Below are 12,755 nucleotides of genomic sequence, written 5' to 3'. Positions count from 1 at the left end.
CACAGAATGCTTGGAACACAGAAAACTTTCAGTAAGAGGGTAGATTTAAATGCATTCGTATCAGAAATTATGTTAAGTGTTTGGTGATAGGATTAATATGCAGAATATGTTTTTTAAAAACACCTATAAACCAACAACAAAAAGAGTCCACAACAGAAACATCGGCAAAGGAGGTGAAGAGGAAATTCACAGAAGAAGAAACTGCATGTCTAGTAAATATGAAAAGATGTTCAACTCCCTTAATCAGGGAAATACACATATCCAGAGGGTGCCAAAAAAATGTATACACATTTTAAGAAAGGAAAAAAACTATTAAAATTGTAATACTCAATATATACCGATAATAAAAGATGAACACAGGTTATTTGTGTATACATTTTTTTTGGTGCCCCCGGTAGAGGCCAAAATAATGTAAAAGTAAAATAATGAACCACCATTTCACACTCATCGTGCTGGCAAAGGTTCTAAGTCCATTACCAGTGAGTGTTGGTGAAGATGTGAGAATGGGGCCCGAGCACTGATGGGAGTGCTACCAGGCCCCATCTCTCTGGTGAGTGGTTTGGTGAGCCGAGGGAAAATGGAGGCGCTCCTGTCACCCAGTGTTCCGTGTCTCGGTGTCTCTCCCAGGGCACCGTGCAGAATGAGACGTGTATGCAGATGTTCCTGGCAGCAGGTCTGTTTTCATTGCCCTCAGAGGAATGGAAAGGAAACGGAGTTGACGTGTTCAATGAAATACTATATAGTGGTTAAAATGAATGAAGCAGATATGCTTGTTTCAACTTTATCTCAAAAGCATAATGAGGAATAAAAAAAAAAAAAATTAAAGCAAGTTCCAACAGGATATGGACTGAATTACATCCTTACATAAAAATTTAAAATACCAAAGCCAGTGAAATGCCCAGTTTACTGATCGGTAGTAGGAAAAGCATCAAGACAAGTGGGAACTCTAACCTCTGGGAACGGGGGAAGGGTGGAGGACTGGATGGCACTGACCTTATCTCTATCCCCAACTTTCCATTTTTAAAGAGAGCTCTGAGGTGACAGCAACTGAGTCCTGCTCCTGTTGCTTTCACGCAGCCCAACCCCTGACCTCCCTGGGTGTCCCATTAGGTGAACAAATATATTCTATTTATTGTCCCCTTTTAAGTGAGCTCCAGTTGGCTTTTCACCACTTGTAACCAGGAGGCCTGCCTGTACTTTCTTTCTTTTCCAGTTCATATCCAGTTCTTGCCACCTTGTAGGTAGGTATTCCATAAATATGTAAGTGAACCTCTCCAGGAAAGGCAGGCGCCAACTCCAAGCTCTACCATTGCTTTTGGGATGTCTCTCAGGGTTAGAAAGAACATCCATTCACACAGGGATGGAAACTGCAACTCAGGGTGAAACAAGGCACTTGCACTCGGCCTCAGTTTCCTCCCCAATGACGGGTCCGGCCCCTTTCAGCCCTGGCACTGGATGAGTCTCAGAATTCTGTCCTTTTCAGGTCGCAAACAACACTGGGGCATTTCACAAAAGCACCCAACCCCCTTGCTACCCTTGGAACCACGGCTCGCTTCCCTGGAACCCGGTCTGCACAGAGCTGGTCACATGAACTCGTGCTTTCTTCGGCGTGACGGGTTTCTTAGATCCCTTTGTGAGCGCAGGTTTGAAAGCGAACGACCCGGGTTCTGGGTTTGAGAGGAGCCGGGGATCCGGCGGGGGGCAGGCTGTCGGAGCCAATCAAGCCGCCTCCAGAGCCCGCACGTCGCCCGGGCCGCGCGCTGTTCCTGCTCCGCTCCGCGCGCGCCGCCGGGTCTCGCCCCAGGGTGCCGGGCAGACGCGGACCCCAGGTGAGGGGCCCGGGGGCCCGCGGGGGGGGCCGGGCGGTTCGGCCCGGGCTGCACGACGGGCTGGCCCGGGGCTCAGGGCGTGTCCGTCGCCGGCTGGCTGCTCGCTCGACACTGTTCGCTCCTACCGGCTGTAGATGGAGCTGTCTGGGTTCCTGCAGCCTCCGACGAGCCTCGGAGTGTTTCTCTTTAAACGGCCTGAGAGGGACATGCCTCCCAGGATGCAGTTTGTAGCAACATGGCAGCTGCGGAGCAGCTCCCCTGCTGAAGAGGCGCCGGGACGGCAGCACAGCGCGCAGCCGGGGCCGGGGCCGGAGCCGGGGTCGCAGCCGCGGCCGCACGGGGGTCGCGCGCGGGCCGGGGGCCGGGGCTGAGGGCCGGGGCCCAGCTCGCAGCCGGGGCGCAGCCCGCCGCTCCGACGCCGCCGCCCGCTCCGCCGCGCCGTCCCCGTCCGCCCCGCGCGCCCCGAGCAGGCCGGGCCCGACGGCCGCGCGAGCCCGGGCGGGGAAGGCAGGCCGGGCGGGCGGCGCCTGCGGAGAGGCCGGGGCCGGCCTGCGTGGGGCGCGCGGCCGCGGCGGCGGCGGCTCGGGGCCGGGCCGGGCGGCGCAGGGCCATGGCCGAGGCGGTGAGGGCGGCCCGCGCGCGTACGGACGCGCGGCCTCGGGGCCCCGGGGACGGCCTGCGCGTCCCGGGCTCGGCGGCGCGGCCTGGGGTCTCGGTAAGGGACGACAACGCTGCGACGGTGGGGGTGGGGGGGCAGGGCTCGCGTGTCCCCGCGCGGGGGGGCTGCGGGACGGGAGCGGGCCTGGCACGCACGCGGGCCCGGCGGGGGGCTCCCCCGGCGGCGCGCCTCGCTCCCTGCGGGGCCGGCGCCGCGTCCGTCGGGGTTGCCGCCGCACGTTTTCCGCAGAGCTCGGCCCCGCGGAGCCTCGCGCGGCGCGGACGCGGCTCTCCCCATTTCGCAGAGCGGAGACACTGAGGCTCAGACACCGGGCGGCGACCTGCCCTGCCGGCCCCAAGGTCACGTAGCGAGGCGTCCGGGACACGGTGCCCGCGTCCCCAGAAACGCCTGCCTCCCGGGATGCGGGCCTGGACGGGGAGGGGGCGGCAGTGGCGGCGGCCCCCCCCCCGGGTTAGGGGCCTGGGCCGGGTGCGTGATGCACGCGGCCCGTCGGGGAGGGGGGTGGGGGTGATGGCCGGATGGGACGCGGACCACCCCCCAGCCCGGCGTCTCCGCGGCTCTGCCTTGACGAGCAGGTGACCCTCGGGCTCCGGTGTCTCGGCCTCCAGCCTCTGCATCTGGAGGGCCCCAGGCCGAACTCACCGTGTTCAGACGGATGGGGTCTGGGGACCAAGCTCCTAAGCGTCTGGGGGCTGCGGGGGCCTGTCAGGGGGCCATTCCTACAAGTCAGTCTTAAAATCTTCCCACAGACCTGATGTAGGAGACGCAGCAGCCATGCTGGGAGGATTGCTGCGTGGGAGTCAGTGCCTCTGAGCCTCAGTTTCCTGTTCTGTATAGGAAGGGGTCGGGATATAGGATATATGGCTTTCTAAAGAGCCTCATGGCTCTTAAAAAAAAAAAAACCCACCAAAAAACTCTTAGGAAAATAAAATAAAACGAAGATTTTTAAATGTTTACCTCCAGGCTTAGGTCTGTAGGGCCCTGTATATAATCCTGGAGGAACCACACTGGGTCGTGCAAGAAAATGGCCCATCGTTTTTTAAGAGTCGGGTATGGTTATGTATTTTTCTGCTCATGTAGCATGAATCCTGGAGACCCCATTTACTTATGATACATGGGCCAGAGAGGGACAGTTAAATCCTATAAAATACAGTTCAGAAGAATTCTAACCTCCCCCCCCCAAACAGATGGAGAATACAAGCTTATTAATCTTAGATATAATATTTACAGCTCCATCCCTCTCTTTGGCCACTTCTTTCTGCTTAGGGTTTAATTAAGCCATTATGAAATGATAGCAAGGGGCTTTTGTTTTGGTGCAGGGGAGGAGACATTCTCCTGTGGCCCCCTCATCCTTTCATAGCCCTCCGATTCCGGAAATGGAGAAAGACAGTCTAATAATAGAGAGTGAAGAAATGGTATTTTCCTTTGAGCTCTGATTAGACTAGTTGGTAAAGATGTCTTGCTCTGCTGGCTTTATTTACTGTACCGGAGCTTGTTTTCATTGTTTCGCTTAAACCCCCTGTATTACTCAGGGAGACTAACGTGGCCCGAGGGGATTTTCCCTTCTTCCTACTAGTTGTAGGCAAATACCCTAATCCCGCTCTGAGGATGGGCCATAATGTGTCTATTGTGTTGTATTATGCGCGTCACTTTCCCTGTGTCTGAGGCTCCCATCCCAGAGGGCCATCCAGTCTTGCCCTCACCTGTGAAGAGTGAAGAGTTGAGAGGAGGCTTAGTTGTTCATGAGCCTTCATGTTTGGGGGTCTGTCAACCCCTTAAAAGTGTTTGCATAATTTTGTGCATGTGCCCATGTGCATTTTTTGAGGAGTCTTCAAAGGGATCCCTGACCCCAGCTTTAAGGGGAAATGTGTTTCCAGGCAGGGCCTTCTACCTCCCCCACGATGGAACCTCCCACAGGTCTTTGTTTAATCTCCAAGCCTCTGAATTTTAGAGGTAAAAAGGATTCAGAGCACCAACCAGCTGCCTCAGTTGACAGATGGGGGCTGGAGGTGACCTACGGTGTGAGCTGGAACCTGGACCCTGGAGCCAAACCACTGTGTGACCTTGGGCAATTACTTAGCCTCTTCAGGCCTCGGCATCTTCATGTGCTAAGTGTGGATAGTAACTCTAGTACTCCCTATTTCATAGGGCTTTATGAGGATTAAATGAGATACCCCTTTAAAATGCTTAACACAGTTCATGGCACATGATAAATGCCGAACAATTTTTAGCTATCACCCCCATTAATTAGCTCTCACATCTGGTTAGCTGCAAAGCTATTGGATCATGCTACCTCAAACTTCTTTTGCCTAAACAAGGTCTTAAAAATGTAATGCTATCTCAGTTAAGAGACCCATAAGTGAGTGAATGAATGAATGAATGAATGAACAAATGAATGAATGAAAAAGCCATAGAAGATACTAATAGGGTTAATGATCTTTGGTAAATGAGTGAAAGAACTTCATTATTTCCCCTCATAATTTAATTTTTTTCTCATAACTTAACAATGTATACTGTCCATTTACGCAGCAGACATTTATTGAGCACATACTATATAGCAGGCTAGACACCAGGGATAGTTAATTTTCAAACAAAATGGGAATTTCAAGTACTTTAAAGATCACTTGTGTATGGCACATAGTAATTGGCATTTAGTAGGTTCACTGAAAGACACTGATGAGGAAATGGGCAAACATTGTTATAGGAGAGATTCTATTCAGTCCCAATAAAGCTATTGATTGGATAGGTAAACACAGAACTGGTCATTCAGAAGATCTTGGCTTCAAGTCCTTGATGACCTAAGAATTCTCTCAACATGTTTGTGTCAAGGTAGGGAACAGGGAGAGTGTGACTAACTGAAATCCCAAAAGGAATTAATCTTTATTTTGGTTCTAGTCCCCCCCCCCCCCCGCCCCCGATTTTGACACAAGTCCCAAAACTGGCTGACTTCAGCTCTGCTTCCAGGCCTCCTTTCCTCCTCATTTGCCACCTCATGAACCATAGGGAGGAGCCCAGACCTCCAGGGTACACCTACCTCAGTGGACCATCTGCCCAGGGGACCTTGCTCCTGCAGGAGTGTCTGAATTGCCATGCCCACACCTGTGTGTGTCTCTCCTGTCTCTGCCTAGAGCAGAAGCCAGCTTGGAATGCCCAGAAGGCTTTCAGCCTCTCCAGTAGGGGCTGGGTCCATATAACAAGTCAACCCATACCATAAAACTCTGAGGAATGTTATTGATATCAACAATTCGGCTTTTATCAAAGAGTCTGTGAAACTTAAGGTCATTGTGTGTCCTCACTATTGGACAAAGGGAGGGAAATGACATGGGCACCATGTCTGCCTGATAATTCGAGTAGACACATGGGGTTGGATGTCAAGTTCACCTGCGAGGTAAGTCAATTGACAGGACCAGCCCCCACCCATGATCACCTCCCATCTTGCTGGGAGGCTGGGGATAGGAGCAATGCCTGGCATTGACAACATTCTTTTTTCAGAGTTTGAATTTATTAAATGCTCAATGCTCAGACAACTCGGTAGGGAACAGGGATGTGTGATAATTACCCACATTGTATGGATGAGGACACAGAACAGAGAGGTCAAATATCCTGGCGAGGATGACACAGGCAGCAATATGTGTAGAGAGGCCTGAGAGCCAAGTGTTCTCCTTCAAGGCCAGTGCTCTTTCTCCTCTCCGACCCTATGACTCATGAGATGGTACCTGTAAAATGTATTTTAGAAAAAGGAAATGGCTCTATAAAAAGCAGAAGGTGGCGTAACTTTTTATTTGTTGTTAATAACAGTTTTATAATTGATGTCTGAATCAGTGCTAGGGTCTCAAGAAAAGATTCATGTCCACGGAACATATCTAATTAAAGTCCTTTTAATGTGGATGCTTATCTTTGGCATTATTTTGCCAGCTGGAGACCGTGGCCTTCAACACTGCCCTTTCCTTGAACACAGGTCCAGCAGCTGGACATGGAGACCCAGCGCTCATCGCCTCTATCATTCCCCAGTATTCTGCCGGAAGAAACCCTGCGACAGGCCCCTGCTGGACTCCCCCAAGAAACTCTGTTCCAGTCTCGTGTTCTTCCCCCCAAGGAAATTCCTTCTCTGTCTCCCACCGTTTCCCGGCAAGGCTCCCTACCCCACACTCCCAAGCAAGAGATCCCCAGCAGGGTGCCACACATGCTGCAGAAGGGACCCTCTCTCCTGTACCCTGCCGCCTCTGAGCAAGAGACACAGCTCCAGGGCCCCCTGACTTCCCAGGAAGAGACCCAGTATCCACCCCCAGCTGCTGCTGAACAAGAGATCTCACTTCTCTCTCACTCCACCCACCACCAAGAAGCCCCACTCCACTCCCCTGAAGTTCCTGAGAAAGACCCCCTTACCATCTCCCCTACCGTGCCCGAGACTGACATGGACCCTCTGCTCCAGAGCCCAGTTTCTCAAAAGGACACCCCCTTCCAGATCTCTTCTGCAGCCCAGAAGGACACGCCACTCCCGACGGCGGAGATCACCCGCTTGGCCGTGTGGGCTGCTGTCCAAGCGGTGGAGAGGAAACTGGAGGCCCAGGCCATGCGGTTGCTGACGCTGGAGGGACGGACGGGGACAAATGAGAAAAAGATAGCCGACTGCGAGAAGACGGCCGTGGAGTTCGCAAACCATCTGGAGAGCAAATGGGTTGTGCTGGGGACCCTGCTGCAGGAGTACGGGCTGCTGCAGAGGCGGCTGGAGAACATGGAGAACCTGCTGAAAAACAGAAATTTCTGGATCCTGCGGCTGCCCCCGGGCAGCAATGGAGAAGTTCCCAAGGTAACCCTGTCCCGACTGGGGCTCCCAAGTAGTGATCTGAATTGGAATGGGTTTTCAGAATTTAGTCTAATATAAAAGAAGAGGAAAGCAGTGGTTAAGAAGGAAAAAATACATAATGATATGTAGTTGCCAACATTGTTTCACTAAGAACAAGACAGCCACAGTCAAATTGTTTCTCCTGTTGATAAAAGCATAGGTTAATAGGTTGGAGAATGTCCTAGAGATGGGATTGTCAATTTAGAAGGGCATGCAGTCCATGACGTCTAAAAGGACGAGAGAGCAGAGCATAGGCCGAGCAAGAGACAGGTAATGAGGCTTCACAATCAGTATGAATGAGCGGTTCACCACTGGGTGTGGGGAGCATTGGGGGAAGTATTGTGGAGCTCTGTCGGGCTCAGCGTTTTTATCAGTTGACCTATAAATCATGTCAATGCCAGTTAAGATGTGATTTCAAGAGGGATCCTCTAAAAACAAAGAACAGCCAGGTTTTAATATTATTTCCCAGAAGATGCTGTAAGAACTGGACCGTGGGCTGGATTTCTGTCCATCCCTTTGGGCTGCTGCCTTTTTCCAGGGCCTTAGGTAGGAAGCAACTTGCACAGCACTTCTCCAGTTTTATTGTGTGCATGAATCACCTGGAGAGCTTACTAAATGCAGAATCTGATTGACTGGATCTACAGTGGGGCCTGAGAGAGTACATTTCTAGCAAGTTCCCTGGTGCTGCTGTTGCTGCTGGTCTGTCTGCACACCAAGCTTGACAGCAGGGAGGATTGTCCCATTAGAGGGGAAAAACATCGGACAAGACAAGGCCCCTTACTCTATGGGGTGGGGACAGTGACCCAAGCCTGAGGTGACACCCCAGAGCTATCTCTTTGGGCCTTTCCCACCCCGGTCTTAAGAAGAGGTGTTTGAGCCTGGCCAGGGGGTTGGGGCTGATCATTGCCTTGGGATTTGGCAGCCAAGGGCCTGTGACTGCCCTCCAGGTGGTCCTAGCTGAACTTGTTGTGTGGTTTTAGGTCCCTGTCACATTCGATGACGTCGCTGTCCATTTCTCGGAGCAGGAGTGGGGGAACCTGTCCGAGTGGCAGAAGGAGCTCTACAAGAACGTGATGAGGGGCAACTACGAGTCTCTGGTTTCCATGGGTAAGGACAAGGCGTCACTCACGGGGCTGCCTGGACACTGGCATGAGGTTCACCCAGAACCTTTGGGAGTTCTGAACTCCAGTGCCACTCACAGTCGAAAACAAGGAAAACAGTGTTAGAGAGCAAAACAGATGAGAAGAAACACCCTCACATAGCCACGTCCATCCGTGCAGCACAAGTCAGGACAGCTGGAAACGGAGATGGCGCTCCATAGAGAAGCCGCTGGGGCGTGGGGAGAAGGCAGACTCAGTGGTCTCTGACCTTTATATTATCTCCTCATGGACTCTATGTGTATGTATTTAAATTAGTTTGTCCAGCAAAGCGTTTTTAAGCAAGGGTGAGGTGCTTTGCAAGAATCACAATATTTAGTCCTCACGCCTCTTCGTAAGGGAGCTAGGACAGGTGTGGCCCTCCTGTTTTACTGTTCAGGTGACTGAACACAGTCCTCTGCTGAGGTCTTATGTTCCCTGGGTTTCTGTCCCCATGGTGTAGAATAGAGGCTGTGACCCCAGGAGGTCCTGTGTCCCCACCAGAAAGTCACAATTTCACTGAGATCTCTCCTACTCCAAACTCTGTGGATTCTTGTTTTCTTTAGAAAACACTATTTAAGGATGAAAACCTGGAATAACTATACTTTAGTTATTTTTTTAAAATATTCTTCTAATTACTTTTCTTTTTTTCAAAAAGATTTTATTGGGGAAGGGGAACAGGACTTTATTGGGGAACAGTGTGTACTTCCAGGCCTTTTCTCCAAGTCAAGTTGTTGTCCTTTCAATCTTAGTTTTGGAGGATGCCATTCAGCTTCAAGTTGTCCTTTCAGTCTTAGTTGTGGAGGGCGCAGCTCAGCTCCAGGTCCATTTGCGGTTTCTAGTTGCAGGGGGCGCAGCCCACCATCCCTTGTGGGACTCGAGGAGTTGAACAGGCAACCTTGTGGTTGAGAGCCCACTGGCCCATGTGGGAATCGAACCGGCAGCGTTTGGAGTTAGGAGCATGGAGCGCTAACCACCTGAGCCACGGCGGGCCCTATACTTTAGTTTTATATGTATCTTTTCCTCTGATATGGATCACTCTTAGGGAACACGAAAAAGTTACAAAATGTTACTCTGTTGTAAAGAAATGTTGATGCTTGCTAGAATTGGTAATTTTATGTACACGTATCTCTCCATAGGATAAGTTTTCTCTTTTTAATTTGTTTTTTTGTTGTTTTCTTTTTAAAGTATATACATAACTGAAAATTCAGCAATTTAGATTTATATAATAAAGCGCAACCCCCACCCTTCCACCAGTACCACTCCCCAGAGGTAACCACTGTGAACCCGTTGGCCCGTGTGGTTTCTCGTCTTTTTTTGTATGTACGTGCAAACATACGCTCGATGCATGCACTCATGCACACAGTGTGTAGTTTGCACAAATGGAACAGTCACTTTTTTTTACCTGACGGTAGGTCCCAGACAGCTTTCTGTGTCAGCACACATAGGCCTGCTCGGGAATAAGAAAGGTGGCATTTGATGAGCAGCAGCTGGGTTGTGTCTTTTCACTGTTACAGACTGTTGCCATAAACACCTCTGTGTATCTGTGCACTTACCTGAGTATTTCAGTGGCTCGGATTCCCAGAAGTGGGTTTGCAGAGCAAAGAAGGTGAGCGTTTACGTCACGGCCACAGCTACGGCACCCTCCAGAGGCTGCGTAGGTTTATGCATCCGTGCCTGCTAATGCCATTCTCCCTTCCCTGGCCGGAAGTGATGCTCTTCTAGTTTAAGTATTTGTCTTTTCTGATGGGTGAAAAATGACACCGCATTATTTTAATCTGTATTTCTTTGATGATTAGTCAACTTGCGCATCTTTTCATATGTTAACTGGCTATTTGCATTTATTCTGTGAATTGCCTGGTCATATCTTTGCTTTTCTATTTTTTACTAATTGTAGAGGCTATTTATATATGGTTACGGATATTAACCTTTTGCCTTACATATGACAAATATGTGTGTGTAATAATGGTTCCTCCAAGGTGCTTCATCTTTTAACTTTATTGCCAAAGAACTTTAAACATGTTTTGAATGTAAGGAAATCTATCAGTTTTTGGTGTTATGGCGTCTAGATTTTATCAGGATTTGTTTTTCACTTTATAAAATTACAAATGTCGTGTGCCTTTGTCATGAAAAACCTGAGCAGGCATCGGCTACCTGTGAGCAACAGGATTGACAGGTGACAAAAGGGCCAGTTTCCATGGGTGGCAGGCGGTGCCCCGCCGCCAGCCCCACCCGGGACGACATGATATGTGGGTAGCACACACATATGTGTGCACACGCACACACACAGTGGTCCCCAAGAAAGGGGCTGGAAATTTGGCCAGTTTTTTTCCCCACATTGGCAGCTGCGGGTCGGGGGGCTGCTCCTGGTGTCACATTCAAACAGGTGACATCTTTGCAGCACCCAGTGCACCGCCACCCCATGGTATATCTTCTTCTTTCCTTCCTTCTGCCCAGACTATGCAATTTCCAAACCAGACCTCATGTCACAGATGGAGCGTGGGGAAAGGCCGACCATGCAGGAGCAGGAGGACTCTGAGGAGGGCGAGACGCCTGCAGACCCCAGTGCTGGTGAGTGGCTGCCAGGTCTGCCTTCTAGATCTTTCAGCGTGGGGTGTTACAATCGGAGTAGACCCTGGCTGGTATGTTAACAAGCTGTGCGCAGGAAGGACACAGGTGCTGCAGGCGCTGGGCCTGCTTGGGGCCTCCCTGATGGCCAGGCTGATAAACAGGCATGCTGCTGGGTTCCTTGTCTCGGGGGTCACATGGCGGAGTGTCAACCAGAACGCAAAGAAAGGCAGTCACTCGTCAGGGTGCTCGTGCGTCCTGGGGCTGCCCGGAGCAGGGCCACAAGCCGGTCCTGCAGCCAGTCAGTGGAAGGGTGGGGAGTGACATGGGCTTGGCCTGAAACATCCTACAATGTGCAGAGCAGTGTCTAGACAAGGCTCTGAGGCGGAGGTAACAGAGCGTGCCGGGCAGGACTGGCCACGCAGCTGGGGTGCTGACGCCAGCGTCAGGCTGCCTGCGTTTCCGCCCGGCTTCTCTGCTTGCTGGCAGCGTGATTTTAGTTATATGGCCTTTTTGGAGGCCTGGTTTCCGCATCTGTGAAATGGGACTGGTACTGATGCCTGGGGCTGAGTGTTGTGCCCAGCATGTGGCAATGGCCTCGTAACCACCGTGTGTTATCACTCTGAGTGGGGTGTTGTCCCTTCTGCACTGGCCATAGCAGAGCCCACACACTTGCACAGCAGCTGCCTTTCTGGTACAGAGGGACCTCGGTTTCCGAACGTCTCCATTGATGAACATTTCGGTTTATGAACGCCGTAAACCCGGAAGTAAATGCTTCAGTTTTCAAACACGACTCAGAAGTCGAACATGTCACGTGGTTTCCGCTGAGTGCAAGATCCTGAGGCCTCGCTGTCGGCTGTTTTCAAACGTTTCAGAACTTATGGATTACGTTCGAAAACCGAGGTAGCACTGTATGTGGCTCATTTTGATGCAGCCGGTTTAGAACTGCCTGTGGACCTGCACCACTGTAGACTGTCATGCGGCCACTGAAATCACGTTTAGGAAGAGTTTTTATATTGTAAGTTTCACTTGCGTATTTATTATGTAGTGCATCAAATAATTTTTGTACCCGGTACCGTACCAAGAGACTGATGATAACAGCCCAAACACCCCACATATATAAAAATACGGTCACCAACTCTGCTGAGCTGTGACAAGCGGTGTCCAGGGTTATGTGACAGGTAGCATGGAGGACCTTCGTGAGATTGGGAGACCAGAAAAGGCCGCTTTGAGGAAATGGGGTTTTTAGTGGAAACCTAAAGAACATGTGGGAGTTCCAGTTGCTCCGAGGAGAACTCACTGGAGGGAGGAGAGACTGGAGGGTAGGAGACCTTTTGTCGTCCCGGTAGGAGACGTGGCATAGTCCAGGGAGAGAAGTGGATATTCGGATGGTGTATTTTGGCAGTGGCCTAGGAAGGATTTAGTGATTGGTGCATGATGAATGTTAGGCAGAGGGAAACGCCAGGGATGATCCCCAGGCTGTGACCTGAGGAAGAGGGGAGATGGGCACAAGGTTCCATGTCTGGGGACCTGACAAGAGAACATCAGGTTGAAATCCCTGGGAGACATCAAGGAGAAAGTGTTGAGAAAGCAGTGAATAAAGGAGTCTGGAGTGAAAACAAAACAGATGTGAGTAGAGGCAGACATTTGGGCATTGGTAGCTACACTGGATGGGCTGACCCGTCTGCAGAGGGAGA

General features: G+C 51.1%; 1 protein-coding gene across 2 annotated transcripts in view; it reads left to right on the top strand.

Annotated features, from left to right (window-relative positions):
- Window positions 1-915: 915 nt before the first annotated feature.
- Window positions 916-12,755, top strand: part of ZNF777 (zinc finger protein 777) — a 30,461-nt gene continuing 18,621 nt past the window's right edge. Inside the window, exons 1-4 of one of the 2 annotated variants that reach the window (XM_081038204.1) lie at window positions 916-1,829; window positions 6,467-7,318; window positions 8,335-8,461; window positions 10,948-11,061. In XM_081038204.1, the coding sequence (XP_080894330.1) occupies window positions 6,482-7,318; window positions 8,335-8,461; window positions 10,948-11,061 (1,078 nt within the window). In that variant the 5' untranslated portion in view covers window positions 916-1,829; window positions 6,467-6,481. Of the gene's footprint in view, window positions 1,830-2,425; window positions 2,545-6,466; window positions 7,319-8,334; window positions 8,462-10,947; window positions 11,062-12,755 lie in introns of those variants that run through there. The other variant, XM_081038203.1, reaches the window with a different exon arrangement.

This window comes from Rhinolophus hipposideros, assembly GCF_964194185.1.
Source record: "Rhinolophus hipposideros genome assembly, chromosome: 25".
Classification (NCBI taxonomy): Eukaryota; Metazoa; Chordata; class Mammalia; order Chiroptera; family Rhinolophidae; genus Rhinolophus; species Rhinolophus hipposideros.
The sequence above is the reverse complement of the archived record's forward strand: the minus strand, read 5'-3'. Positions and strand labels throughout refer to the sequence as shown.